The sequence below is a fragment of the Hipposideros armiger genome, unplaced genomic scaffold (genome assembly GCF_001890085.2).
Source record: "Hipposideros armiger isolate ML-2016 unplaced genomic scaffold, ASM189008v1 scaffold_544, whole genome shotgun sequence".
NCBI lineage: Eukaryota > Metazoa > Chordata > Mammalia > Chiroptera > Hipposideridae > Hipposideros > Hipposideros armiger.
In genome coordinates, this window is record NW_017731894.1 from 828359 (window position 1) to 854096 (window position 25738).

The following is a 25738-nucleotide window of genomic DNA, read 5'->3' on the forward strand; positions in this document are numbered from 1 at the left end:
ACCTGGGCGGCTCCATTGTTCTGCCGAGAGAGCTGGGCTCCATGTCACTGGGGACCAGACCTTTCTGTCTTTGGATCTGGCTTGGTCCCCAGTGACACTGAGCTAAACTTAACTTTCCTATTGCAGTGGCTGGGCCCTCTGAATTCTCAGGGGAGGTGACATCACCCCCCGGGGGTGGAAACTGGTTTTGGAGAAGCAGAATCTGAGCTATTAAAATGTCTGTGGCTCAGCCAAGGGGCCACAGGACAAAGCAGATTTCCTGTGTCTGTGGCCCTGAAATTTCCTGGGACGGGGCATTGATTAGGATAAAAACATCTAAAAAGTCTCCTTTGGGGGCTCAGAAACGCTGAGCTAGCATGGCACTTTCTTTTCTGTTTTAAATGTGTGTGAGTGATTCCGTGTGTGTCCTGGCCTTTGGCTTAGATCAGTGACATTTTCCTGCAGAAGAACAGTAAGGACAATCAGACGTGTTGGGGTTGAAGGGGCCTTCCTTTCAGAGGCTCCAGCGGCTCCTCGGGCTCCAATCTTGACGTCACTCACGGGCTCATGTAACCAGAGCCTCTTGTCCTGCAGACCACGCGCTTGGTGACGCTGTGTAGGGAATACCCTCCTGTCCTCGTGAAGGAAGGGCTAGCCCACCTGTTCCTTGTGCATTGTTTTTGTAAACATTTCATATCTACGGTTCCACAGTCATCCCACGTGCTTCTCGGAGGCCGGAGCCTTTTCAGGGACGTGTGTGAGGACACGTTGTGCAGAGGTGGCCGGGGGACGGGCTGCAAGGGCCCCACTGGCTGCATCCGGGGACGGCGTCCCTGAGGGCCACGTTGGACTTTGGTTATGGGGGGCAAAGTAGTGGAGGGAGGAAGCCGGTCATCTGTGGCCCCCAGACACCCGTGGGACGTCACAGGAGTGAACCCACCGAGCAGCAGTCCTCCCTGTCGGGCTTTGGAGAGTGAATAGGAGGCAGCCACAGTGCACACGAGGGACGAAAAAAGCGGGGGACTGGGCGACCGTGTGGGGACACTGAGTCCATGTCTCAGGCATTCTAGCACAGCCCATTCAAGCCCATGCAGCAAACGTTTGCTGGCGACCTACTGTGTGCCGCAGGGCTAGGATCAGGTGAGCAGGCAAGCGGGCACCTCGGGCAGTCATTCAGACAGGTGCCCACCTTGGAGTCATGCAGTGTGGCCCGTGCACCCCTTGAGTCCTGCACCTCAGCTTTCTTGTCTGCCTCCCCCTAGTCCTGGCCCTGAAAGTTGTGTCAAGGTCATCACTCCATGAGATAAGAGCCGTGCACACCAGTCAGGGTTTTCTGATGGATTACAAGTGCAAAAACCCAGCATTGCGTTTCAAACAAAAGGGAAGCGTAGTGGTTCTCGTAAGCGGAAAGGTACATGAGCACCCCGCTTCAGGAGCTGCTTGACCCAGTGTCCAGATGATGTCACCTGGCTCCATCAGCTCCCCCTTCCCAGCCGCCAGTCCCCTCATGGCTGTGAACCAGGACCTCACCCTTCAGGGCTGACGTGCAGCAGAGAGAAGTGACCACCTCAGAGCCAGCATTTTCCATCTGACTCTTGGCATCAACAACAGAGCACGTGGGCCGCAGGTGGGGGAAGCGGGTGTCACCTGGAGGGAAAGGAAGGGACCTCTATCAGGAGAAGAACAAGCGGATACTGGGCGGCAACACGCAGGTGTCCCCACACCGCGGTTTATCATAGCGCTGTCATGAGGGAGATTAAAGCTCAGACAGGGCAGGTCACTTGCCCAAGGTCACACAGCGTGGTAAGTGGGTTGCTGGCATTCAAACCCGTCCTTTTGACCTTCCTGCTGTCACACCCCCTGGGCCCTGTCCCAGTGCTTCTCCTACTAGATTACAAACGCCGTGAGGTCAGAGGTCAGGGCCCGTCTCCCCCGGTGGTGCCGGCAGGTTCCAAACATTAGAATTCAAGCTGTAGGATTAGAATCCCAGTAGCGGATGGGCACCAGCCCCCTCCCAGCCTGAGAGGGAGCAGTAGGCACTGACTGATGGGGATCGAGGTCCATCCGAGGGACCCCAGCCTCACACCCGCAGGCTTCCTGCACCTCCTAACCCAGGTTCTCACCGCACAGCCCCCTTTTCCACTGTGTAATGATTTTTCATTTGTTTTGTAGGATTGCCGAGGCAGCGAATTACAAGAGCTGCCTGCTGTCTGCTGCCAGCTCTCTCATCTCCCTGGAGGTCGCCCCGCCGCCCACGCTCTCCCAGAATTTATCGGGCTCCCCGCTCGTCACCGTCCATCTCAGGCACAAATTGGTGAGTTAAAGCGAGTTCGCCCTCGTTTCTGTCCTTTGATTTGGTTTTGCATCGAGGAGGATTGGTCGTCCGTGTGACTGTGTCGGGGTCTTCCGTGGCATGGGTGCTGGCCAGGTAGGCGTTTTTCTCTCCCGAGAGCTCCGTCTTGGGGAGCGTGTTTGAAGTGCAGTGGGAGGTCCCTCGGATGGCGTGGGGCTAGTCACACGGTTTGGGGTTTGGACGTTGGGTAAAAGGCCTCTAAGGCCACATCGTAGCTTTCAATGCTGTGTGTGGGTAGATGTTTCTGATTTATAATAAGTGTCCCTCTTGGAGGAGGGGATAAATAGCCACTCTCACTCACCTCTCTACTGGTCATTAGCAAGATGAAGCAGGTTTGCCAATCTCCACACACACTCCGTCTTTGTCGGGAGGTCAGATTGACAAACGTGCTGGGGACACAGACGTGCCACTGTGCTTTAGAAAAGGTACAGCTTTTCCTGTGTTGAGATTCCATCCTGAGATAATAGTGTTAATTCAACATCCAGAGGCCGTGGCTTTTCAAGGAATTTATTAAAGAACACGAATGTGGTCATTTGATGTCAAACTAAAGGTGTTTCCTGCCAGGATTTTCTGTTTCATTCCATTCCACCCTGCCCCATCCAATCCCCCCAACTGAAGACCTACTACATGCCATTAACTGAAGACCTACTACATGCCGACCACTGTGTTTGCTGCCTCTGTAGTCCACCCAGGTGTATCTTTTCTCAAAGGGGTCGACCCATGGGCTGCTGCGTGAGGTAGCGCCCATCCATCGCACCCTGCCCTGCTCCCCCTCCCCACAGCCTTCACCCCCCTTCCTGATCCTGGAGAAGCCAGCTCCGCCCACCCAGCCATCCACAGTTTGGCCTGCGTCCGTTGGTGCTTCCCCAGGCTGATCGGCGCCCAGACCTTGGCTGCTCCCCTTCCATTTTTCATTTTACAATCTTACAGGTTTGCAATCACGCTTTTGCACTGAGTGAGCTGTGCCTCTGTATTTTCCTGTTGTGAGAGGTGCAGCCGCTATTCTAGGTTCTCTGGAAAGTGTCTCCTTGCAGAAGGCCCCTCCCCAGGCCCGCTTCCCGTTGGCCATGTGAGGGACGGTGGGGTCTGCACACACGAGGTGCCTGACAAGTAACGCTGACAGTCAGGCACCCTCCCTGTCCCCTCCGGTGGCTTTGTGGGTGAGAGTACACTGTCACCTGTTGACCGCAGGTAACACAGATGGCACCTTACACAGTAATGATCTCGCTGCGGTTGTCGTGATCCAGATGGATAGCGGTCTGGGGGCCCAAAAGCCTAGCACCAGCCACCCCGAGTGACAGGGCGCCCTGCCCCAGAGCGGAGGCCGGGCAGGAGTGGATGCGGGCGGGTGTGCCTGGCTGTGTGACCTGGGTCTGTGCTGCAGGGAGGTGGAGGGTGGCTTCCAGTGGCTTCTGGCGCGCCGGCGAAGCAGCAGCAGATGAAATGGGTGTTCTGGGCTTTGTGGAAGCACCACTTTTTCCTTAAGAGCAGCCACCACTCAGCCTCCCAGACGTGAGAGGCTAAGGAGAGAGTGCTGGGAGACATGCCTGTGCTCATGGAGGCTGTGGGCAGGGGCCCTGCGACATGGCCGCCTCTGGTCCCTGATGCTTTCTTGTCGCTGGAGTGTCCTGCCAGGCCCAGGAGCCAGTGTAAGTGCCCGGGGAGGCCCGGCTTCCCACGCGCCCCTGGCTCCGGCCACAGCTGGACTCCGGGCGCTGCGGGCCTGGCTGCCATGGCAGGGCGCTTCCTGGAAGTCCGCGTTTCAGTCTCCGCTAAGTCACAAAGCTGCCAGTTTGGAAACCAGAGAAAAAGAAAGGGTGGGTTTAAATGCAACTCTGGGCTTAATGGTTGGTTGCTGTAGTTATTTTTGAAAAAGAAAGTTTCTGAGTAAAGACGGGTCCTGCAGGGGGGCGGAGGGGATGTTTATCATACCAGCGGGGACCGTAATTGAGGCCCTCCCAGCCAAGTGCTCCCCAGGGCTTTGGGGTTTTCCTTTGAAGGCTGAGTTTACATTTCTGAGGACGTTTTTTTTTGGAGGCTCACTTTTCTAAGTTAAAATGATTTCTCCGATGGGAAACTTTTGTCCGAGGAGAGCTCGGTGGGCCAAGTGGTGATGAGCGGGAGCTCAGAGGGCACACGTGTGTCCCCCATCCTTGTGTGTTGGGGGCTTGGGGAGAGGAGAGCGCCTGCAGCAGGCCTGTCTGACAGTGGGAAGGAGGCTTCTAGGCCCAAGGTTGGGGTGCCTGGTTTTCCTGGTATAGAGTGGGGTGCGAGCCCTGCAGAGTCCCAGGCCTGTCCTGGAGGTCCTTTAGAGGGCACCTAGTTAAACTATCGGCTGCCCCCCACCCGGCACCACGAAAGCCCACCAGAGGCGCTGCCCGTGTGTCTGGGACACGCGACCACGCTCGCTCCACTCCTAAGCACGTCTTGTCTGTCAGCTAATCCAATGGTCAGGCTGCAGAGGGCAAGTTGGAACGGGACATCCGTGAGCTCGGACTCTAGGACATGCTCTGTGACAAGGCGGGGGCCATGCCGAGGGGCCCAGTGCTCTCTGGGGGGCTGATGGGTTCATTAAGCCTCCCCTTCTGAGCTGACAGATCTTTTCTCCCCCAAAGTGCCTATTTTGATGTCTTGGGGTCACATTGGTCACAGAGTCAGCACACATATATCTTGCCAGCCAGGGCACTGACTGGACAAATGTCAGAAGTGGGCTCCACAGTGGCTCCCACGGGACCCACGGCCGTCCAGTGTCAATGTCGCCTCTGAACAGAACGAGGCTGAGACACGCGCAGGCACGCCGTGGGGCCCACGCTGGCCGCTGCCGTTCGCGTGTCTTTCGGGCACTGACCTCCCAGCTGACGTGGTTCTGGCTGTTCTCACCGTCGTCGTCAGCGAGACTCATCCACGTCAGCCTTCTCCATGCGGAATCTTCCCGGGGGCCGTCCTGTGCGTTTAGGGTGCGGAACGGCACCCCTGCCCACTATCCCCTCGATGATGGTAGCGCCTCCTCCCCAGCTATGACAGCCAAGTATGTCCCCAGATGGTGCCAGAGCCCCCGGCGACTCATGTTGAGAATCAGGGTGTGTGTGATTGCCGTGGCGACAGCCGGGTCCCCCATCGCTGTGAGAGTCCGGAATACGAATATAGATGCACAGCAGCTTACTGTCCATGAGTTGGTTGTCCCCGGTTTGGGACGATGCCCCATAGGCGCTTTTCTACGCTTCTTAAATTATAATATTCAGAACCAGGTGTAAGAGATGGGCAAGCGAGAGGACGATGTTGCCTTAAGGCCTGAGCCCTCCTGCCAGGGCTGTGGCGCGGAGCTGCTATTTTTCTAGGGTTTGTTGTGAATGAAGAAAGTTTTATTTTCTTCTTATGGTCATTCTTGGTACACCAGAGACCAAGAGTATACCTACGCTGTAGCCTGTTGTGCAAACCGTATGTATGGCTATTGAAAAAAACACATACATGCATACACATGCACGCACACGTTCACACATGAACACAGCGCATGCATGCACATGCATGCACATGTGTACACACTCGCACATCCACTCATGCGCACACATACACATTCACATGCACACACACATGCACATGTGCATTCACACACATTTACATGCACGCACACAGGCACACACATGCACACAAATGCACACACGCGCCCTGACACCCATATGTAGCTCTACATCATGTAAATTCCGTCCCCCCAGAGATAACCCATGTTGACACCCTGATGAGCTTCCTCCAGGAGTTTCTTAGGAGACCCGTGTGTGCTGCACATAGCTTCGGATCCGTGGGGTTATGCTGACCACGCTGTTGTACAGCTGCCATGTTTCCATTTACTCATCTGTGTCCCACGCTGATAACTGTAAACTATGTAACCGTTTCCATGGCTGCTTCATGTCCTCATCACCCTCCCGGTGCCACACCCTTAGTTTGTTTCACATCTTCATTGTCATAAGCAACGCTGGACTGGCCCTTCAGTGCTCCTGTTGGGTTGTCTCTTTAGGAAACCTTCTTACAGGTGCAAGAGCTTGGCTGCAAGCCTGCAGATTACTCTACCCATTTTAAATTTATTTTGGATGTTTAAGCCGGACCTACATTTCCTACCAAGGGAGCGAGCACTCACAGAAGGCCAGTGTTAGAACCTGGTGCTCACCTAACCCAGACAAACTTCTCATTTCCCCCGTTGTACAAGGAGGCGTCTTACTGGAGGACAACACACTTCCAGGAATCCGTGTGCAGGGCGACATTTCACAAAGTGCACATGCCCAGGAAATCAGCCCAGAACAAAGCTGCCTCCCAGCGCACCCTCCGGACACTGCCCATGGGTCAGGGTTGGGAGTGCCCGGCTGTGTTGCTCAGACCTATGCCTGCCACGTGGTGGTGTATGCACGCGCTTCTGCTTGGTGGGAGCCTAGGCGTTGCGAGGTCACAGGGTACCAGACGCTCAGCTTCAATAGGTAAAGGCAGCCGGTTTTCCGACGGCGGACACAGGTCACACGCCATCGTGTCTGAGAGTCCCAGCTGCTGGCACCTGGCGTTGTCTCTCGTTTCCAGTGCAGCCATCCTGGTAGTGGATAGTATCTCATTTGGGGTTTACTTACTTTTCTCTAATGTCTAAGGAGGTGGATCGCCTTTTTATAAGTTTACTGAACATTGTGATTCTCTTTTTTTTTTTTTGTCTATCCTATTCAAGTCTTTTGCCCATTTTTCTATGGGGTTGTCTGATTTTTTTTCTTCTTCTTTTTTAGGATTTCTTTACATACTGTTTTGGAAGTGAGTCATTTGTTGGCTCTGTGAATTGCAAATATCTTTTCCGACTGGGTCTCGCATTCCCACTGGTAGCGTGTCTCCTGATGAGCTGCTGCTTTCAGTTTTAATGCCACCCCTTCCGTCAAGGTCTTTCTTTGTGGCTGGTGGTTTTGGGGTTCCGGTCAAGATCTCACCTAACCCAAGGTCGTGAGGATAGTCTCCTGCACCCCTTAAAAGCTGTGTTGTGCCCTCGTTCCCATGTAGTTCTGTGGTCCTGCTCTCAGTGTTTCTGCATGTGCCATGGAGGAGACAAGCTTTCTTTATTTTTCCCATGTGGAGGTCTGACTCACCTCTCTGTGGAATAGATAAGCTCCCCGCACACTGCAGTGTCGCCTTCGTCATCCATCAAGCGGCTCTGTCATAATCAAGTCGTAAATCTAGCGAATTGTGTACCTGTGGCCCTGTTTCTGTATCCGATTTGTTTCTTCTGGTGCCAATCCGCCGCTGTCATCACCTCGCAGCTTTCTAACGGTCCTCTAACAGGTCTGGAGATCTGCTCAGGTCCCCAGCTTTGTTCTTTGGGCTGCCTCGGCTGCTGCGGGTGAGATAGACGTTTTAAAATCGATACACATTGCAAAGCTGCTCTTCAGAAACGCTGTAGCAATTTGTGTTGTCAGCTGTCCCCAGAGGGGCATATTCGCTGGTTTTCCACATCAAACTCTGATAGGCAGAAAGTCCCACTGCTGTTGGGGTTTTTATTAGCATGTCTTTGATAACTAGTGCGGCTGGACACCTTTTCCCGTGTGACTGAGCCATTTGCATTTTCGTGTTTGATGTTGCTTGTTTTCTTATTAACTTCTAAGGGCCCTCTGCCTCTCATGGCGTAGCCGGATGGCCGTTGCAATCTGCCGCCCTTATTTTTTTATTTCGACTATTTGGGCCATGTGCAAGTTCAAGATTTTTGGATCCACTGTTTTTTCTGGAAGAAGGGTGTGTCGCTTCCTATCGCTACTGTAACAAATTCCCACATGCAGAGTGGCTTAGAGCAACATGGCCCTGTTTCCTCACAGTTCCTGGGGGCAGACCTCCCACCTCAGCCTCCTCCGGGCCAAAATCATGGTGTCAGCAGGTCTGCGCTCTTTCTACAGCCTCTGGAGGAGAAACTGTCCCCAGCCTGTGTCACTTCCAGAGACACTGGCGTTCCCTGGCTCGTCCCCTCTTCTGCCTTCAGAGCCAGCAGCGCTGCATCTTCAAATGACTGTCTTGCTGACCTCTGCCACTGTCGTCACTGCTCCTCCTGCGGCTCTGAGCCTCCTGCCTCCCTCTCACGGCCCCTGGTGCTGACACCGGGCCCTTACGGGTCATCTAGGGTGACCTCCCCTTCTCAAGGTCTTTGACCTAAATACACCTGCAAAGCCCCTTTTAACCAGTGAAGTGACATGCACAGGTTCTGGGGACTAGGATGTGGGAATCGTTGGGGGCACTGTTTACCCTGGGGAGCTGCAGCGAGCCCCTCCCTTTCAGTGGTGCCGAGACACGTGGGGAAGCGTCCAGCCGCCCCTGCAGGGAGGACAGACCCCTAAGTCACGAGACTCTGTGTCCAGACCTATCTCTGTGATTGACGTGAGGGAAGCGGAGGAACTTAAATGCTTGTTGCGCATGTTTCGTCCTCCCACAGAGGGCAGGGCCCAATGGGGTGTCTGTTCAGGGGTGTGTCAGGGCCGGGGCACAGGGTGTCGTCCTGCACCCCTAGGAATACCCGTCTGCCCCTTCCAAGGACCAGTGCTCTGCCTTGGTGGTGTGGCCCCACGTGGGTGCTGTCCCACTCAGCATGTAAGCCCCGCAGTGGGTCACAGTTAAACTGAAGAGGTACAGACGTGGCTATGGGGACGCCCTGGGAGTGAAGCCCGCAGGCCCCTGGCCAGGCTGGGTGGCCGGGTGGCTTGCTTTTTCTGCAGCCTTTAGTCCATGTGCCGGCTTTTCTGGGGAGGAAACTGCTGAGGTCTGGTATCTGGTTTGTGTCTTTCCCGCCCTGCCAGCTCCCTCCCCGCACAGCAGGGCGGGGGTGGGGGATCCAAGCCTCTGACAGCAAAGCCAGCTCTGGCTGGGGAGGCCCCAGCCCAGCCCGAACTCTGTCCCTCACCTTATTCCTTCCAGGCTGAATTTCCACGGGGCTGGGGCCAGGGGTCCTGCTGGGTTTTGTGGTTTTGGGATTAATGGGGACTGTGAGACATGGCCAGAGTGCACGGAGCTTTTGACCTGTTATTGAGACGACCGTTCCACAACTGGAAGCATGACTGTCCCAAGGCATTTATGCTTATGAGGGAAAGAATCGAGGCTGTCAGCAGCCAGTTCATTTGCTGGGAGTTCATTTGTCTAGTCATTCTCCCCAATTAAATAAAAATGTCATTAGTGCTTCCCCAGGCTCTTGCTGAGGCTGTGCTGTGTGCAGACCAGTGGGATGCCATCAGCCTGCATTTCTCTCGGTCACGAGGTAGCAGGGCCCGCAGTGCCATGGTTTTCCGTGTTGTGCAGGTGGAGCTTTCTGGTGGGTCCCCTGTAGCCACGTCCAGGGGTTGCTCAGGCAGGACTTGCAGCCCCAAGAGGCATGGAAGGATGTGGGTGACAAGATCCCGGCAGGTGAGGGGTGGGGGCCCTGCAGGCGGGCGAGTCCTTTCTGCCCTGAGAGGGACAGAGGATGGGACATGGGGGTCAGCTCAGCCCCCATCACACGGCGAGCTCGCTTTCCAGGACAATGGACGTCCCTTCCACTTCTCCTTGGTCCCACGCGAGCAGCAGCAGCTCACAGCCACCAAGCACGTCCCCTGAAGGACTGTCCAACCGAGAGCACATTCTTTTTCCTCCCCCTGCAAAGTGGAGGCCCTTGTATCATATTCAACCCCCTCCCCTCCCCCGCCCCCATGACCTGGGCTGTGCTTCAAACAGTTTTGAAACCATTGCCAATGTCCAAAATCAGGGGCTATTGACCTTAGCACCTTAATTCCTAGTTTCTCTCCAGAAAGCCGAGCTTCTGGCTGTGCAGGTCCGGCTGCATGACAGGGAGTGGTGGCTGCGCCCTGGACCCCCTGGGCGGGGCTGTCCTCCCACCTGGCCTCCCCTGCAGGCACCTGGGTTGTGACCTCTGACCGTGGCATGGTTGAGTCTCAGGGATGCCCTCACATGAACTGTGTGAATGTTCCCAGTGCTGTTACTAGGATGTGGAGCAGGTCACTGGCCACTGGGGAATAAGTCTGAGAATGAGGCCTCGGGGTGCCCAGAGGGTGAGGTGAGGACCCTCTGTTCCGCGTTCATGGCCTGGCATTCTCCGGGAGCTTGCTGCAGACATTGCACCTTGGGCATTCGGGGAGGGACAGTGGCAGCAGGAGACCCAGGACCACGGGGAGCCGGCTCTGGGCACGGAGGTGCCCGCTGCGGTGGCTGAAAGACAGCCTCAGGCCGGCCGATGAAGGCCCGTGGACATGGCGGTCAGAGGTCCAGCCTGCGTTGTCTCTGCTCTGAACTGGCCGTGGCCTCTCTCTGCCCGCCCACGTCTGCAGGAAGGGAGTGTGACCTCGGGGCCACTGTGTTTCCTGGGCAGGAAGCCCGGGGCTGTGGGGTGCCGCTGGCACGGTTCCAGCGTCAAAGCCGTGAGAAAGCAAACACTCCGGCCGCATCTGGAGAAGCGCGTGTGAGGATCCGCGAGACTCATGAAAAGACCCGAGGTCCTGACCACAGCCCTCGAAGGACACCAGGGGCTTGGGCTGGACATGGCCGAAGGCTCCTGGAGTGGACATCCATATGCACCTGTCAGCTGGACGGGACAGGGGGGCGGCCTGCAGCCCTTCCGGCCACTCTCAGCTCCTCTGCTCTGGTTGGGCCCTACTGGGCTCCCAGGAGGGGCCGAGGGACAGCAGTGTCCTTCCTCCTTCAGGTGAGGGTCAGTGTGGGGGGCATGAGGCCCCCCAAGTCCTCCTGCTGGTCCTTGGAGCTCCCCCTCTCCTTCTCTGTGGTTCAGGTGAGACCAGACGTAGAGCAGGAAGGACGCAGGGAGGCTGCCCCTCACCGTCACGTCCACCTGGATGCTGGGTCATCTCTCCCTCGGGGCTGGGCGCCCCGATCCCAAAATGAGAGCTGGGGATACAGTTGAGGTGAGGAAGCCCTGGGTGGGAGGTGAGGCCCAAGTGGGGGACCGGAAGTGCCTGTTCCCCTCAATGCTGTCTTCCTGCCTCATAGACTCTTAGTAAGCGTTTGGGGAGGGAAGGAGGGGAGGTCGTTTAGGACTTCATATGTTCTCCATTTGAAAAGCAACTTTATGACTGACCGCTTTGCAAAGTGGACACGACCTGTTTTTCCAGGAAACACTCCCCCCTATCCCTGCATCAATGTTCCCAGTGGACGCGCCCACACTTCGCACTGTCTCCCCCGTGACTGGGGAAAGGCTCTCTGATTACGGGCAGTCAGTCGGAAGAGCCGGGGGAGGGTGTGGCCGCGCTCTGGTGCAGTTTCTGCGGCACGAGCGCTGGGTACCTGCATTTCTTCTCGGGGCTTCCTGAGTGGCACTCGAGCCAGACCTGGACAATGGTGGCTTGTGGCCAGATTGGTAATTGGATGTACTGACAGCCGTTAAAAGCTGGTTAACTGCACACAGTGCAGACTTGGGGCCTGTTCGGGAAAACTCCGGCCGGGCTGGGCGGCCACATTCCTTGCTGATAACGACTGTCTGCAGCCTCCGAGCAGTGGCCACTCCTTGGACGGTGTGCTCAGCTCCCAGGGACTCACCCCGCACACCCCACGGCCCTGCCTGGACCCCGGAAAGGCGGGCTTCGTATTCCTGTTTCTGGGGAGCCTCCAGTGCTCATGAGCCACGTAAAGGGCAAAAGTGAGGGGCTGAGGGTGACAGGCTTGGGGAGGATGGAACAGTGCCTGCGTCAGGCATCAGGAGGGCGCGTTTACACCAGTGAGTTCCCCTTTCTTCTCACTTACACACACACACACACCCCAGCTCTGGGAAGGAGCCGGCCTCACGCCCTCAGGCAGGTGACCAGGGGGGTCTTGCTGGCTCAGCAGCTCGAGTGCTGGGAATGGTCCCTCTGCTTGTGCAGTGTCGCCGTGTGCCTCTCTGCCCGCCATGCAGATGTGACACATGGTCACCTCTGCGACACAATCCACGTGGGAGGGTGCTGCCCACCTTGTTGGTGAGGGCGGGATCCCACGCTCAGGGATGGGATGGCCGGCCGCTGGACACTGGACAGATGACATCAAAGTCGGTTTATCAGTCACGACCTGCACAGCCTGGGGAGGGGATATGCTCACCACATGAGGCCATGTGGGGCTGCACTCAGGGGCAGAGTGCACAGCTGGGGACCATGGGTGCCAGCTTATAGTGACAAGTGGGTGATGGTGGCCCTGTCCCATGGGAGGATGTGACAGCTTGTCTGAGTGGCTGGCAGAGACCCCGCAGCCCCAGAGTAGCCGCTGCTGTTCTCGTGTGGCCCTCGGCCAGGAGACACTTGCTTAGGTGACTCCCACTGCCCAGCTCTGGGGACACTGCACTGAGGACACTGGACGATGGGCGTTCCCGGAACCCTCTGTCCCCTTTGTGCCACCTGCTGCCTTTGGGGCAGAGGCTCACATGACTCGCTCTTCGGTGGCCCTGACAGGAGTGGCCGCTGATGGGACTTCTCTGTGAGGCATGGGGATGGCAGCACCACAAGCCAGACCACGAACCGTGTCCCTCACGGGGTCAGGGACGGGGCTTCTCATGTGAGGCTGCAGCTTCCGGGCAGAAGTGAGTCAGCGTCAGCAGGAGGCCCCGCGTCTCAGGCGCTCGGGGCACAGTGGTGACACCATAAACACCCAGCTCGGGGCTTCACGGGAGGCGCTGGACCAGAGGGAGGAGGCTTGGCTTCACGTGAAACAATGTCATCGCCTCGTCACCAACCCCCAGATGACAGCGGCCTAACACTGGCCTGTTTCTGAGGTGACTAGCCCGAACCTTGCAGGGCGGCCCCAGGACAAGCATGTCCCAGGATTGGGACCCTGTCCCCCCAGCCCAATGGCACTGCCCTTGTCACCTCCATGTCATACATCATGGGGGTTCAGGGGGCTGCAGGGCCTGTCAGCTCCCCTGAAGGAGAAAGGAGGGTCCTGGGGGGGCCATATGTTATGTCCATCGACATCCCAGCGGTCAGAACTGAGTCACAGGGCAATGCCCAGCGTCACGGGCAGGAAGCAAGGCCCTGCGGTGGTCGGTCAGGGGCCTTAGGATGCAGACCACAGAGAGCAGATGTCCGGTCCCCACCCGAGTGCGCTGAGCTGGAGTCCTGTTTGCTGAGTGGGAGCCTGCGGACACAGCTACATCAGGGCCAGCGGTCTTTCTGACACCACGAATGGGGCATGGATGGTGTGTGGGTGGGGACCCCACTCAACTCTGAGTCCCCTCCCCAGGGACAGCGTGCCTTTCAGCTCCTCCGGCTGCTGCGGGAAGGCACGTGTGTCATGGGCTGCTGGAAACGGCCGCCGGGCTCCGGGCTCCGGGCTCCGGGCTCTGAGCAGCTGCTGCCGGTGACACGGGCTAGACGTGCAGAGGGCGCCCACTTCCCGGGTCTGAGCCTGGAGTCCTGGGATGGGGCTCCGTACAATTGCAGGGTGGAGGCGAGTCCAGATCAGTAATTACGCCCCGGTGATGACAGGGTGTTGACCCCGTAGCTTTTTATAGTTCACATGAAAGATGCCTGTCCCCTGAGAACCCGGCTGCGTTTGTGGGCAGGAGGGTCGTTTTCAGATCAGGGAACAGGCCCACATTCAGGGGCTGGGTCATCGTCTGGGGTTGGGCCCCGGGGCCTGCATCTCTCCTGGTGCCTTTCCATGTGACAAATCATGAAGCACTGTGTGCCCCGGGGGTCTGGGTGGGTGTGACAGCAGGGCACCCTGAAGGCTATACTGAAGAGGAGCCTGGTGCCCGGCTTTTAGGAACTGGCTTGGTTGGATGGCAGCTAGCATGGCCACGCCCCTCCCAGGGGTAAGAGGTGAGCTGGAAAGCTCCCCCAAAGCATGGTGTCTGGGGGCCGTGGGGCCGTGGGAGGAATAGCAGCAGGTCTGAGCCAGCACCTGGAGCTGGAAAAGTCAGGACTATTTGCAGCTTACGTGTGTCACCCTGGGTGGTCCAGGAAGTCGTCCCTTCTCTGCTTGGTCCTGTCCCTGTGAGACTGGGCAGAGGTGCCTGGCTTGCAGAGTTCGTTTTTGGAGCACGTGTCGGTTGCACGGGTCCCAGGAGTGTGTGCTGGAGGCTGGGACCTCAGCCTGTCACCGGGGACAGCCCTGCTCTCACAGCCCATTGTCATGGTCACCGTGCAGTTCTCTGTCAGATGCTGGGCCTCTGTAGGAGGCCTCGCTGGGCGGCCCAGCATTCCGGAGTTGCTCGAGGTGAAACAGGACTTGTATTTTTCTAGCCCCAAGATCGTGAGCCACTGAATTCTTGTTTTCTGATGGTCACCTGTTTCTGATGGTCATCACCCTGGTCAGCCAGGTGTGAAGGTGGCACTGCCCTCCTGCTGACGTCGGTCCGTCCGTGTAGGTTTGGGGTTGTGCTGACACGCCCCAAGGAACAGCGAGGGCCCCTCATTTCTTTGACTAGTAGCAGCAGTGGCCACGGATACTTCATTCCATTTTTTCCTATCAGTTCACTTGAAGCAGAACTTGAGTATTTGCATTTCAATGGTAAATTTCCATAGAAATTCCTCTGCTTAAGCAAATTGGCGAATTTCTGTAACAACGTTTGATTTTCGGGAGGATGAGATCTCGGCACAGCGGGTCGGGTATCTGATTTCCTAGAGCCCTCTCAGCGTTCCTTAACCAAAAGATCGCTGTTTAAAGGAAGAAAAGGGATTGTCTTCCAGGGAGGTGGAGATGACAGATTGAGACGTGCCTGAGGGTGTTTCCATGCTCTGCTCCTCCCCACCTTTGTACCTTAAATGGTTTGTGCTGGGGTCCGCTCCTCCTCACGCTGCAGAAATCACGTTGGTCACAGGCCAGTGAGTTCTGGTCCGAGTTTCCATCCCCTCCTGGTGTCTGTCTCCCTGGGAGACCTTCTGCAGCCCAGGAAAGGCCAGCTGTCAGTTCAGGAGGGGCTGCAGGAGCAGAGCTGGGGCACTGCCCACACCACAGGTGGACAGGCTGTGCATGGATGGTGTGGGCCCTGGGTGCTGCCTCAGGGTGCAGAGCTCACTGCCCATCTGTCTCAGGCAGCACGGAGCCCCCGTTACAGCCCAGACTCGGAGCAAGACGGGGACCCGGTATCAGAGGGACGAAGCCAGTCCTGGGTGGCCTCCTGCCCTTCCACTCCTGGAGGTCAGGGGCCACCGCCGGCATCAGTCAGGCCACATTCACAGCTGTGTCTTCTTGTCCATTCCTGAACTTGGCCCCCAAGTGAGCTCTCGTGTCACCAGCACACCTGCCACCTGGGCAAGGACGCTGGTGTCCCTGACTGTGGAGCTATCGCTCGCAATCATCGGGGATCAGAGCACGGCTCCCAGGCCCTTCAGGGCGGCCATGGTGGGCGGCAGGACTGACAGGCATCTCTCCTCAAGGAGCCGTCAGCTTAGTTTAGAGTTAGAGAGCGGGAGGGAGGGAGAGCAAGACAGAGGGAGAGTGAGGACTAGGGAAAATTGAGAGAAGGCAAACAGAGGCCAAGCGGCCGGAACACTAGGTTTCAAGGACACTGTCCTTACTTGGTGGCTTCATGGGATTGACTCAGGGAAGATACCTGTGGCTTCATGAGCAATTTAGCAGCCACAGGTGTGAGGTGTGACTGGGGAGGGTGGATGTCACATTGGCAGCCTGACCTACGGGTGCACACACAGCCCCACCACCTGCGTCCAGGGGCCGGGTCCCCCAGCACCTTGGCTCCTGTGTCCAGCATGGACATACCTGGGGCACTCTGCCGGCCCCAGAAAACATGGCATCAGTGTGCCCATGCCCAGGGCCATGCCGTCCTGTCGCTGGCACAAAGCCTGGGCTGCTCTCCCTCAGGTCCAGGCCCCGGTCATCCCTGCCACGTGCTGGTTTTCCACTGCGTCACGTCGGTCCTGTCCCTGGCCGCCTCTCGAGGACTCAGCACTGGCCCCCTCGGCACCCAGGCCACGTGTCCACCACACCGCGCTCTCTGCCCCCACATTTACGTCTTCCTCGTTGTCATATTCACATCATATTCACGTCATATTCAACGTGTATGGCGTTTACCTACTTTGGAACCTTCCTGCATTTGGTCGAGGTGCTCTGCCCAGGAAAGGCGCGTCTTTAAGTGGAAGCTCCTGTGCAGAGATGGCACCTACTGTGGGGACCCTGCCCGGGAAACCGTCTTGTACCCACAAGGGCAGGAGGCCCCCACACCCCTTCTCCTTCCTGTGTGGTTGTGTGGCTCACGGGAGATCTGGAATTCTGCCCATCGAAATGTAAACCCCGCCAGGCAGGTGGGGAGAGCCAGTGGGGAGAGTTATGGAGAAGTGCCTCCCAGGGTGTCAATCAGTGTTTCTGGCTTTGTCTCCACGGTGACGTTGATGGTTCCTGCGGCCTCGATTCTTTAACAGCCCCCCCAACCCCCACTCCAAGTGACAGTGCAGGTTTGTGGTTGCCTCATTCAGTAATGAGTCCAATAATGTCTTTGATGTGTGTTCATTTCAGATCCCTTTGAGAGTGACGATTTTACCCTTTTCAAAGTTGTCTTTTAATATGTGGGAGACAGTTTCAGGGAGAAAGGCTTTATGTAATTCCTACTGTCTTAAGAAAAGGATTTTTTTTTCATGTAGGTGTTGGAGGCCTAGAGAAATTTGGGCTGCGCTATTTTACTTATGAACTTATAAAATAGAGTGGCAAACAGTGGGAAATGGGAAAGGAAGGTGGTTAACCGAAAATGTGTATCTCAGCACACACTGGCGAGAGTCACAGGCTCACCTAGCCCAGCTCTCCTTAGACAGTTCTGGAACGCCCACTGTGGGCTTCTAAATTCCCACTTTCCTCTGTGGAGACTTGTCATCGTTCATGGAAAATAACGTCATTTTTAGCGTGTACCAAGAGGGTTCGAGACCACCAACGTGATTTGTGTTATGAACACCATGGGACTGGGCTATAAAACAGGTCAGAAGTTCACAACCTTATAAATCCATCCCAGTATTTGCAGAGAAATAGAGGCATCACGCTCCCCGGGACATTCGGATGTAGCCCCTGGGGCGTGCCCGGAATGTCCTGACCAGATATCTGCTCATTCTCCAGCCTCCACGCGTATGCGGAGCGCTCTACTCTGTAGCTGGTGCTGTGAAAAATCATATTTTCTCCTCCCATCTGAGGACACTGATATACACAGAGGCAGCGCTCACCTGTCCTTAACAACTCTGTTTTCAGATTTATACCTAAGGTTATACTTCAGTTTATAACCCAGGAAGGTTTTCTGGCTGTAGGAAAAAATTCCCACCCGTGGCGTTGGAAAGGAGACCCAATTAGGATAACTGGCTGGGACCCAGCGCCCAGCTTTCATAAGGACCGCCTTCGTTCCAGGCCCAGCCACACGGGGTCCGGTCCTGCCCGGCAATTCAAGGCCAGAGGGAGAGGCCGGGGAGTCACGTGGGGAAGACCCAGCGCAGCACTGCCTGAAGCTGTGTTTAACATTTAGCTTCTTCTCCCCTTCTTATACCTCAGTACGGATAATATTAAAATGAACTTTGTGGAGAACCTTTGAAAAATTCAAAGCAGGCGTCTAGGGAAACGCAATTTGTAACGCGAATAGTTCCCCGAGCCTGAGACATCTGGGGAGAAAGATAATCCAGGAAGGGCCAGGAGGCAGAGCCAGCACCCCTGGGCTCCGCGAGAATCTCCTCGCTGGGCTCTGGGCCAGACCACAGAGGTGCTTCAGGGCGAGAAGGAGGGGGTGCAAATGGGGGTGTGAGCAGAGCGGCCGGGGCCCCGGCAAGAAGCGGGGCCACCCGCGTCCCAGGTCTGTGGTGGGCCTGCTCAGGCTGGGGTTGTCCGGGACTCGCACGTGGTGCAGTCCACAGGCAGTTGAGATTCAAGGCACTAGGGAGCAGGGGAGGGTCGTGCCTGACAGACGTCTTATCTGTGATGATGAGAGTGACAGCCTGTCCCCTGCGGTCCCCTCAGCTGGCTTAGTGACTGAGTCTATGTCCTGTGCAGAAATCAGCTAGTCCTGTGTTGAGATGCTCCTCTTAGCCACAGCTGGCCCTGGTGCTGGGGTCCCCTCCTTGGGGGATTTTGGGGACACCTGCTGTCTCTGTGGTCAACTTGTGGGGGCATGAGGGGGTGAAAGGTGAGGTGCAGTCAAAGGTTAGACATCCGAGACCAGGACAGCTGCCTTGATTCTACTTGAACCAAACCGGAAGTACATCTGTGTAGCAACCCCACAGTCACAAGAAAGCAAGAAGTAAATAAAGCTCATAAAATTTCAGGCAAGAAACAAATAAAGCTCCTAAGCTTGTGGCTCAACACGCCTCGACTCACAGCCTCCCTGGTCCTCGAATACTCCCACCTCCTCTCTGCACCTCGTAAGCTCTGTGTCTCAGCTCTGGGCCACACTCCACCTCCCATGGGTCCCCATCTCTCAGTCACAGCTCTGGAAACGCCACTCGCAGAAACGGGGCGGGGCTGGGCCTCTCCTGTGTCAGCAGGTTTTCCACGGAGAATGTCCCGGCCAGGGGCTACTGGGTATAGGGACGATTTGAAAACACTGTTGAATTTTGAGGCAGGCTGTGCTAATCCCAGACCCCCAGGTAACTTCACAGGCTTTTTATCTTGAAGCACGAAAGCCGTCTCTTCTGTGCATGTTCCCTCACCTGCCCCAGGTGGACATGTGACTACAGACGGCTGAGTCAGGGGTCTGCAGGCTCCGGCCCTTACCCTGGGCTCCTGGGGTTACTGAGGAGGAAGCTTCATCCCCCGGGAGGGTCCCAGAATCCCACGCTGACAGTGAAGGTGGAAACTCGGGTTCCGGGGCCTCTGGACCAGACAGGGACATCCCCAGCCTCAGATACCCATCAGTGACATGTCTGGTGCAGTCGGGGGCCAGCTCTCCCCCTGGAGAGCTGGCTTCCCATCACCCTGATGAGGACACCCCCATTTCCTGGTCCCTGGCCCCCCCCCGGTGACTAACGGGAGGGTGTTCATCTGTCCCCCAGGTTGATGGGCCCTGACACCGCCCCGTGTCTCCGGGAAAGTGGGGGGTGACGCGCTGACTCACCTCCCTCCCTCTGACGGCACCACACCCCATGTGTTAACAACACCCCCGTCCAGATCGCTCCTGGGAACGTTCTAGACTCCTTTCTTAGAGAATGGTGCACAGTCTTCCTTCCGCTCAGTCGCCAACTCCAAACACAGACGGAGGCGATTTGCTTTTCCCACGCGGAGCTGAGCCGGGGGGGGCCTGGAGGACACAGGTCAGCGGATTCCGGGCTGTGGGTGTGACCTTGGCCCCGGCCCAGTGGAACTGTGTGCCCTCCACCCTCTGACCACACACACTGGGCTTGCTCCGGCTGAACTTTAAATTCCTCTTGACGAGTGTGATTGGGGTGTAGAGTCAGGGGGTGGGGACTTCAGCCTCTGAGATGGAGGTGATGGGGGTGGCGCGTGGTCCGGGGACCCTCAGTGCTCCCTCTAGTCCTAGCTGTGTTAGGATTCCGTTTACGCGATGGAAGCAACACACAAACGCACGTGAAGCCATCCTGGAGGGCGTGGGTCCAGGCACAGGAAGCCTCACAGAGGCCAGGTGGGGTCCCCACCAGGTCTCTATTTGTATTTTTTTTAAAGATTTTTATTGGGGAATTGGGGGCATGGGAACAGCGCTGGGGAATTGGGGGAAGGGGAACAGACAAGTTGCTGTCGTTTTGTTCTTCAGTCTAGTTGTGGAGGACATCGCTTCACTGGCCCAAGTTGGCACCATCATTGCGCTCTTCCCGGGCGAGGCAGATCAGTCGCCGGCTTCTGGACGGCCACTCACGGCGGCTGCTGGCCGCTCACGCTGGCTGCTGGCTACACACGGTAGCCCATGGCAACCCACTGCCACAGGGGCTGCAGCCTACACCGTTGCCAGCGACTCACGGCAGCCCAGCTCCAGGTTGAACTGTTGTTCAGCATCTTAGCTGTAGAGGGCAGTGTCACTGGCCCTCATATGTGGGATCCGAACCGGGGCCCTCTGGCGTCCCAAGCCAGCTCTTAACCAACGCGCCACTCGGAAAGCCCTCTATTTGTATTTTTGATTCTGTAGGTTTCTCGAATCACAGTTCCCCCCGCTGGTGACCTTCTCTGGCACCAAGTGGCTGCAGGGCTGTCCGTGTCTGAGCAGGAAGTCACAGCAGGCTGAGGCATCCCAAGGGGGCAGAGGAGGAAGCGTCCCTCAGCTTCCCGTGGGCCTCAAATTCCTGCGTATTGTCACCTGAAGGGCTGCTGACACCAGGGGCTGACTCCCACCCCAGTTTCTGGTTCTGTGGCCCTTGGACCAGCCATTCCAGGTCCCGCGTGGTGCTGCTGGGACCAGGTGTGGAAAACCAGCCTCCTCGGTGGATGTGGGAAGGGGTGCCAGCCTCAGCGTCCCCGGGCGGCACTGCAGATGGTGTTGGGCATCTTGGCCCACAGATAGAAAAACAGGGAGAGAAAATAATGAAGGCTCGAGGTTTTAGGGTTTTTTCCATGCAGTTGCTAGAGCCTGAGGTTGTGTTGCTTGAGTTTCTTTATGGGGTTTGAGGTTCAGTGAAGCCCACTTACCTGACCTCGCGTCATCCTGCAGCCAGCACCAGGTCAGTCTGTCTGGATGGACGTCCCCTCAGGGGCCCTTCTTAGGAATCAGAAATCACACCTGCCCGCCCGAAAGTTTGCATTTCCTCAGTAAGTCACACACACGTGCCTGAGTGTCCCACGCGAGCCGCCATTGCAGGGCTGTGAGCACAGCTGCGTTAACACAGAGAGGGTCCCTGCCTGGGAAGCTTGATTCTAATGGGGGACACAGATGACAAACCGATGAACAGATAAATAACTAAGGACGTTCCCGATAGTGTTCGGTGCTGTGGGAAAATAGAAGACGCCACAGGACAGAGTGATAGGGTCAGCCTCGCGTGGCCGGGAAGGGCCTCTCCGAGGAGGTGGCGATATGAAGGATTAGAGGAGCCAGCCACGGTCTGGGAGAGCAATGTTCTGCTCGGGGGCTGCGGGGGTTTCAGGCAGTTTTAAGAGACCCCACAATGTATTAAAATAAGATACTAGAGGAAGAAAGCAAGAGGCGGAAAGTTTCCGTTTTGCCAAACCATCAGCAATGGACAATATTAATACGATTATATGTGCCCGTGGGGATGATCAGAAAAGGTTCTAGAATCTGGGTTTGCAGGGGCCTGTCCGTGTTGCTGCAGGCTCGCCCACCATTGAGGCAGCAGAGCTCACATGTACAAGTTAGAATAGCACCGAGGACGGAGACGTCGCCATGGCCTGTCCTGCAGAAAAGGGCGGCGGGATGGATGGGCACCGCAGCCCTGAGACGAGAGAGAGTGACGGTGCATGAGTGGCAGTGTTTGCAGATGGGAGAATGGCCCGAGTTCTGAGCCATCAACATTAGAAGCTGGGAATCAATTAGACGCCATTTGTCCTGCGAGCAGCCTGGTTTCCTGTGGAGCTGCTGGCTCCCCAAGCTTCCTGGGGACAGTTCCAGGAGGCGCCTTTGCGTCTTGTTTAGCACAGAGCGGCTGCGGCCATGTGCTCTGAGCTGGCATCCAGGAACATCTAGGACCAGACGTCCCATCTCTTGGGAGAGAGCAGTAGTCCTAGGAAGTGGGTTATGGATCCTGTCACTTGTTCATTCTTCCGTTCATTCGTTCAAGGAATATTTAGTAAGCACCTGCTGTGTGCCAGGCACTGGGGGCGGAGCCAGCAGTTTGCACAGTCTGGAGGGGAACATGGCAGACAAACGACTCAGTAAATACGCTTGCCTGGGCTGCGTGGGGAACAAGGCTCTGAATCTGAAAACAAAAGGGCGGAGCCTGTAAGGGTGGGCGGGGTTTCGCATAGGCAGGCAGGTCTCTCTGAGGAGACCTGAAGCTGGGGAGGTTGTCTTAAGGGAGGACCAGCATGTGCAAAGGCCCTGCGGCAGAGCCCTGGCCTGGGGGCTGGCTCTCTCCAACCACAAGGATGAGCTGGAAAGTCAGTGGCTCTCACTTCAGTGTGGGGAGCCTGGCTCCTTGGGCTGCATCTCCAAGGATGTCATTCTCTCATTTCAGACCAGCAGGCAGTACAGCGAGGCCATCAATGAGAGCAACCACATCTTCCTGTACTGTGCCTTCCTGGACTTCAGGTATTGTCTGTGTGGGAGGCTCCTGGGGCGGGGGTGGGGGGATGGGAAGGGGGCGGAGCCACGTGGGGGTCAGGTGTCCAGGCCCATGCTCCGCACAGGCCAGCCCAGGTCATGACCCGGGTCCCCCCATTTCTGGAGGCCACACGGTCGCGTGCTCTGTGCATCAAGAAATTAGGACACGGGGCAGGTTTCTCTCCAGACCACATTGGGATTTATCATGACAGCCTCTTAAAGCCCAGGTGATCTTCAAAACACTGAGCCAGTTTGGCAGAGGCACAGATGCCTCAGGACAGGAGATGCTGTTTGGGGGGCACAGTCCCTGCTAAAATCCCTGTGAGACCTCGGCCTCTGCCGCTCATCCCGGGCACAGGGGCGTCCTTGTCAATGTCCTCCTGATCTCGTCCCAGCTCACCTGCTTGGGCGCACCTGCCCGCTGGCCGGGGCCTTCTCCTGACATCATTCTAACTGTAGTGCTCCTGTGGACGCGAGCCCACTGCCAGCGGCTCCCACTCTCAAGGCAGGGATGGAAACAGGTCCCAGAGGCCAGGGAGGGGCCATCAGGGCCTGTGAAAGAGAACTGGGCATGGGCAGGCTGCAGGCAGGGGGTGGGCTCATGGGCCCTCCAGGCCGCTCAGGTCATTCCACGTGGGACCCAGGCCCAGTGAGACCAGAGCTTCTGACTGTCGGATTTTTGCATGAAGCAGGAAACACTGCAGAGGCTGCAGAACCCAGCTGGGGCCTCCAGCCCACACCCCGCCTGATGGCTGCCCCCATTTCCTGTCACCAGGGCTCCGCACACCTGAGCTTTTCCTCCACGGCCCCTCTGTCCAGCATCCCCCGTCCCCCTGGGGCTGTGCTGCCTTTGCTAGCAAGGCCCCACACATCAGAGAACCGAGAGGCGCGGGATCCTGGACTGGGGGGCTGCAGTGGGCTGGCTGATCCCCCTTCATCTCTGCTCCATGGACGGTGGGGATCACTCACCCGGTCCTGCATCATGGCCAGCTAATACCTTTTTTTTTGGTCCCGTGGAATGGCTTTCTCTGGCAGTGCACCCCTCATGACATCTGCAAAAGGGACTGACGGCTCTGTGATTTTAGGGGTTCTGCCTGGGCCAAGCTTAGCCAGTTCCAGCCCATTGTTTGTTTCTTTGTAAATTATGAAAATTTAGAGGCACATTCTCTTAGAAAAAACCATCCTGATTTTGGGGGCACTGCTTGTAGGAAAATAAAATGTATGGCTAGAAAAGGGGAAACAGGGTTTGGCAAGAACACGATGGCCCATTGGGTTTTATTTTTGAGGAAATTTTAAGAACAAAGTACAGAGAATAATGTAACACGTGCAGGCACCCGTTGCCCCAAACTTATAATTATGAGCAGGGTTATATTTTTAAGAATAAAACTACTGAAATGTCAGAAATGGTGTTAAATGGCACCGTGTCCCCCTGTCCTCCTCGTCCCCAGCCACCATGGGGGGAAACAGCCTGTGTGCCCTCCCGTCTGTTTTCCCAATTGTTACTTAATAGGATACAGTCTAGTTCAGAAAACCCCCACTTTAGTGACACAGTTCTGTGAGTTTCCACACGTGAACATATTTGCGTAGCCATTGTAACCAAGACGAAGAGCAGTTCCACCAGCCTCAACGAGCCACCTGTGTCTACCTGTGGTCGCCCGTCCTCCGCCCCCAGCAACCTGGGTTTATCTAGTTCTTTGCATTCTAGTGGTTCTTTTTAAATGTATTTTGAAGCTTTATTGTTAGATGCATATATCATTAGGATTGTTACATCTTCTTGGAAAATTGGCCCCTTTATCATTCCCCAATATCCCTTTTTATCCCGGGGAACATTTGTTGTCTTAAAGTTCGCTTAGTCTCATGTCGATATAGCTATCCTGGCTTTCTTGATTAGTGTTTGCTTGTTGTATTTTTCCCATCCTTTTATTTTAGTCAAGTTAAATCTTTATATTTAAAGTGGGTTTCTTTTAGAGTGTCTATGACTGGTCTTGCTTTTTCTCACCCAATCTGAAAATTTCTGTTTTTAATTGGTATGTTTCAATCACTTATATTTAATACAGTTATTGGTGTGGTTGGATTATAGCCTACCATCTTGCTAGCTGTTTTCTAATTTTTCTCTCTTTGTTTGTGATGTTCTCTTCGTCTTATCGCATTTGGATTTGGAGGTACACTTTATGATGCCATTTTATCCCCACTATTGACTTCGATTGTGGACCTCCTTTTAATTTAGAGGCACAGAGTGTGTATCTCTAATTCATCTGTATCTGCCTTCAAATAACATTGTATCACTTCACGGGTATTCTAAGACATTACAATAACCCTTTTACAATTCCTTTTGCCCATCCCTCATGCTATTCTTGCCATACATTTTAGCTTTACAGATGCCATAAATGCACGATACAATGCTAACAATTTTCCTTTGGGTAACTAGTTATCTTCTAGAGCAATTAAAAGTAAGAAAATAATAGTTGCATATTTTCCTTTTGCAGCTGTTTTATTTCTTTGTGTAGATCCAAGTTTCTGTCTGGTATCATATGCCTTTAACTTTTCTTGTACGTTCTGGGTTTGTTTGTCTGCGAAAGTATTCTCTTTCATTTTTGAAAGATATTCTCTCTGGGCTTAGAATTCTGGGCCACTGTTTTCTAGACGTACACTTTAAGAAATGATACAAGCAATCTACAACACTTTATTCTTTTAAAAAAAAGTAAAACATCATAAACAAACACATATCCCCATGGACCTTTGTATCTTATCTCCATCTCCTGCCCTCTCCCCAGCAGTAACCTCAGTGTGTGTGTGTTTTCTCAATAGTTTAGGTATGATTTATATTTGTGAGCAAAGGAAATATATGGTACTGTTTAGTTTCACATCTCTGGCATCGTTTTCACCACACTTTGTTTTGCCTTCTGTCCATACTTTTTTTAACTGATGTCTAGTATTTTATCATATTTGTCTGTGCGCCACGTTTTACTTGGGCATGTGAGTTTTTTTGCTTAAATGCCGACTTCCGGGGTCACAGGTTCACCCACACTTCCTCTGTAATGATGTCGTGTGGCCTGGCTCCCGTGGCAGATTTATTTATGCCCGGGCTGGGGAGCCTGCCTTGTTGCTTTCACTGGCTCCCTGAGAAGTGGATCATGTGACCCCTGTAGAGGTGATGTCACTTAGGACTAATTAACTTCCCTGGCAGTCTGATTATGTCAGTAATTTTGTACATTGCGGTACATTGTTTTGCATGGAAATTTGTTGTTTTATATTGTAGGCCTGTAATTCTTAGGAATTACTCACTTAAATCTGTCCAA

At 55.4% G+C, this 25738-nt stretch overlaps 1 protein-coding gene across 1 annotated transcript in view; it reads left to right on the forward strand.

Annotated features, from left to right (window-relative positions):
• Positions 1-25738, forward strand: part of ADGRD1 (adhesion G protein-coupled receptor D1) — a 124002-nt gene that overhangs the window by 45741 nt on the left and 52523 nt on the right. Inside the window, exons 14-15 of the mRNA XM_019668921.1 lie at positions 2152-2293; positions 22354-22427. Of these exons, the coding sequence (XP_019524466.1) occupies positions 2152-2293; positions 22354-22427 (216 nt within the window). The remainder of the gene's footprint in view (positions 1-2151; positions 2294-22353; positions 22428-25738) is intronic.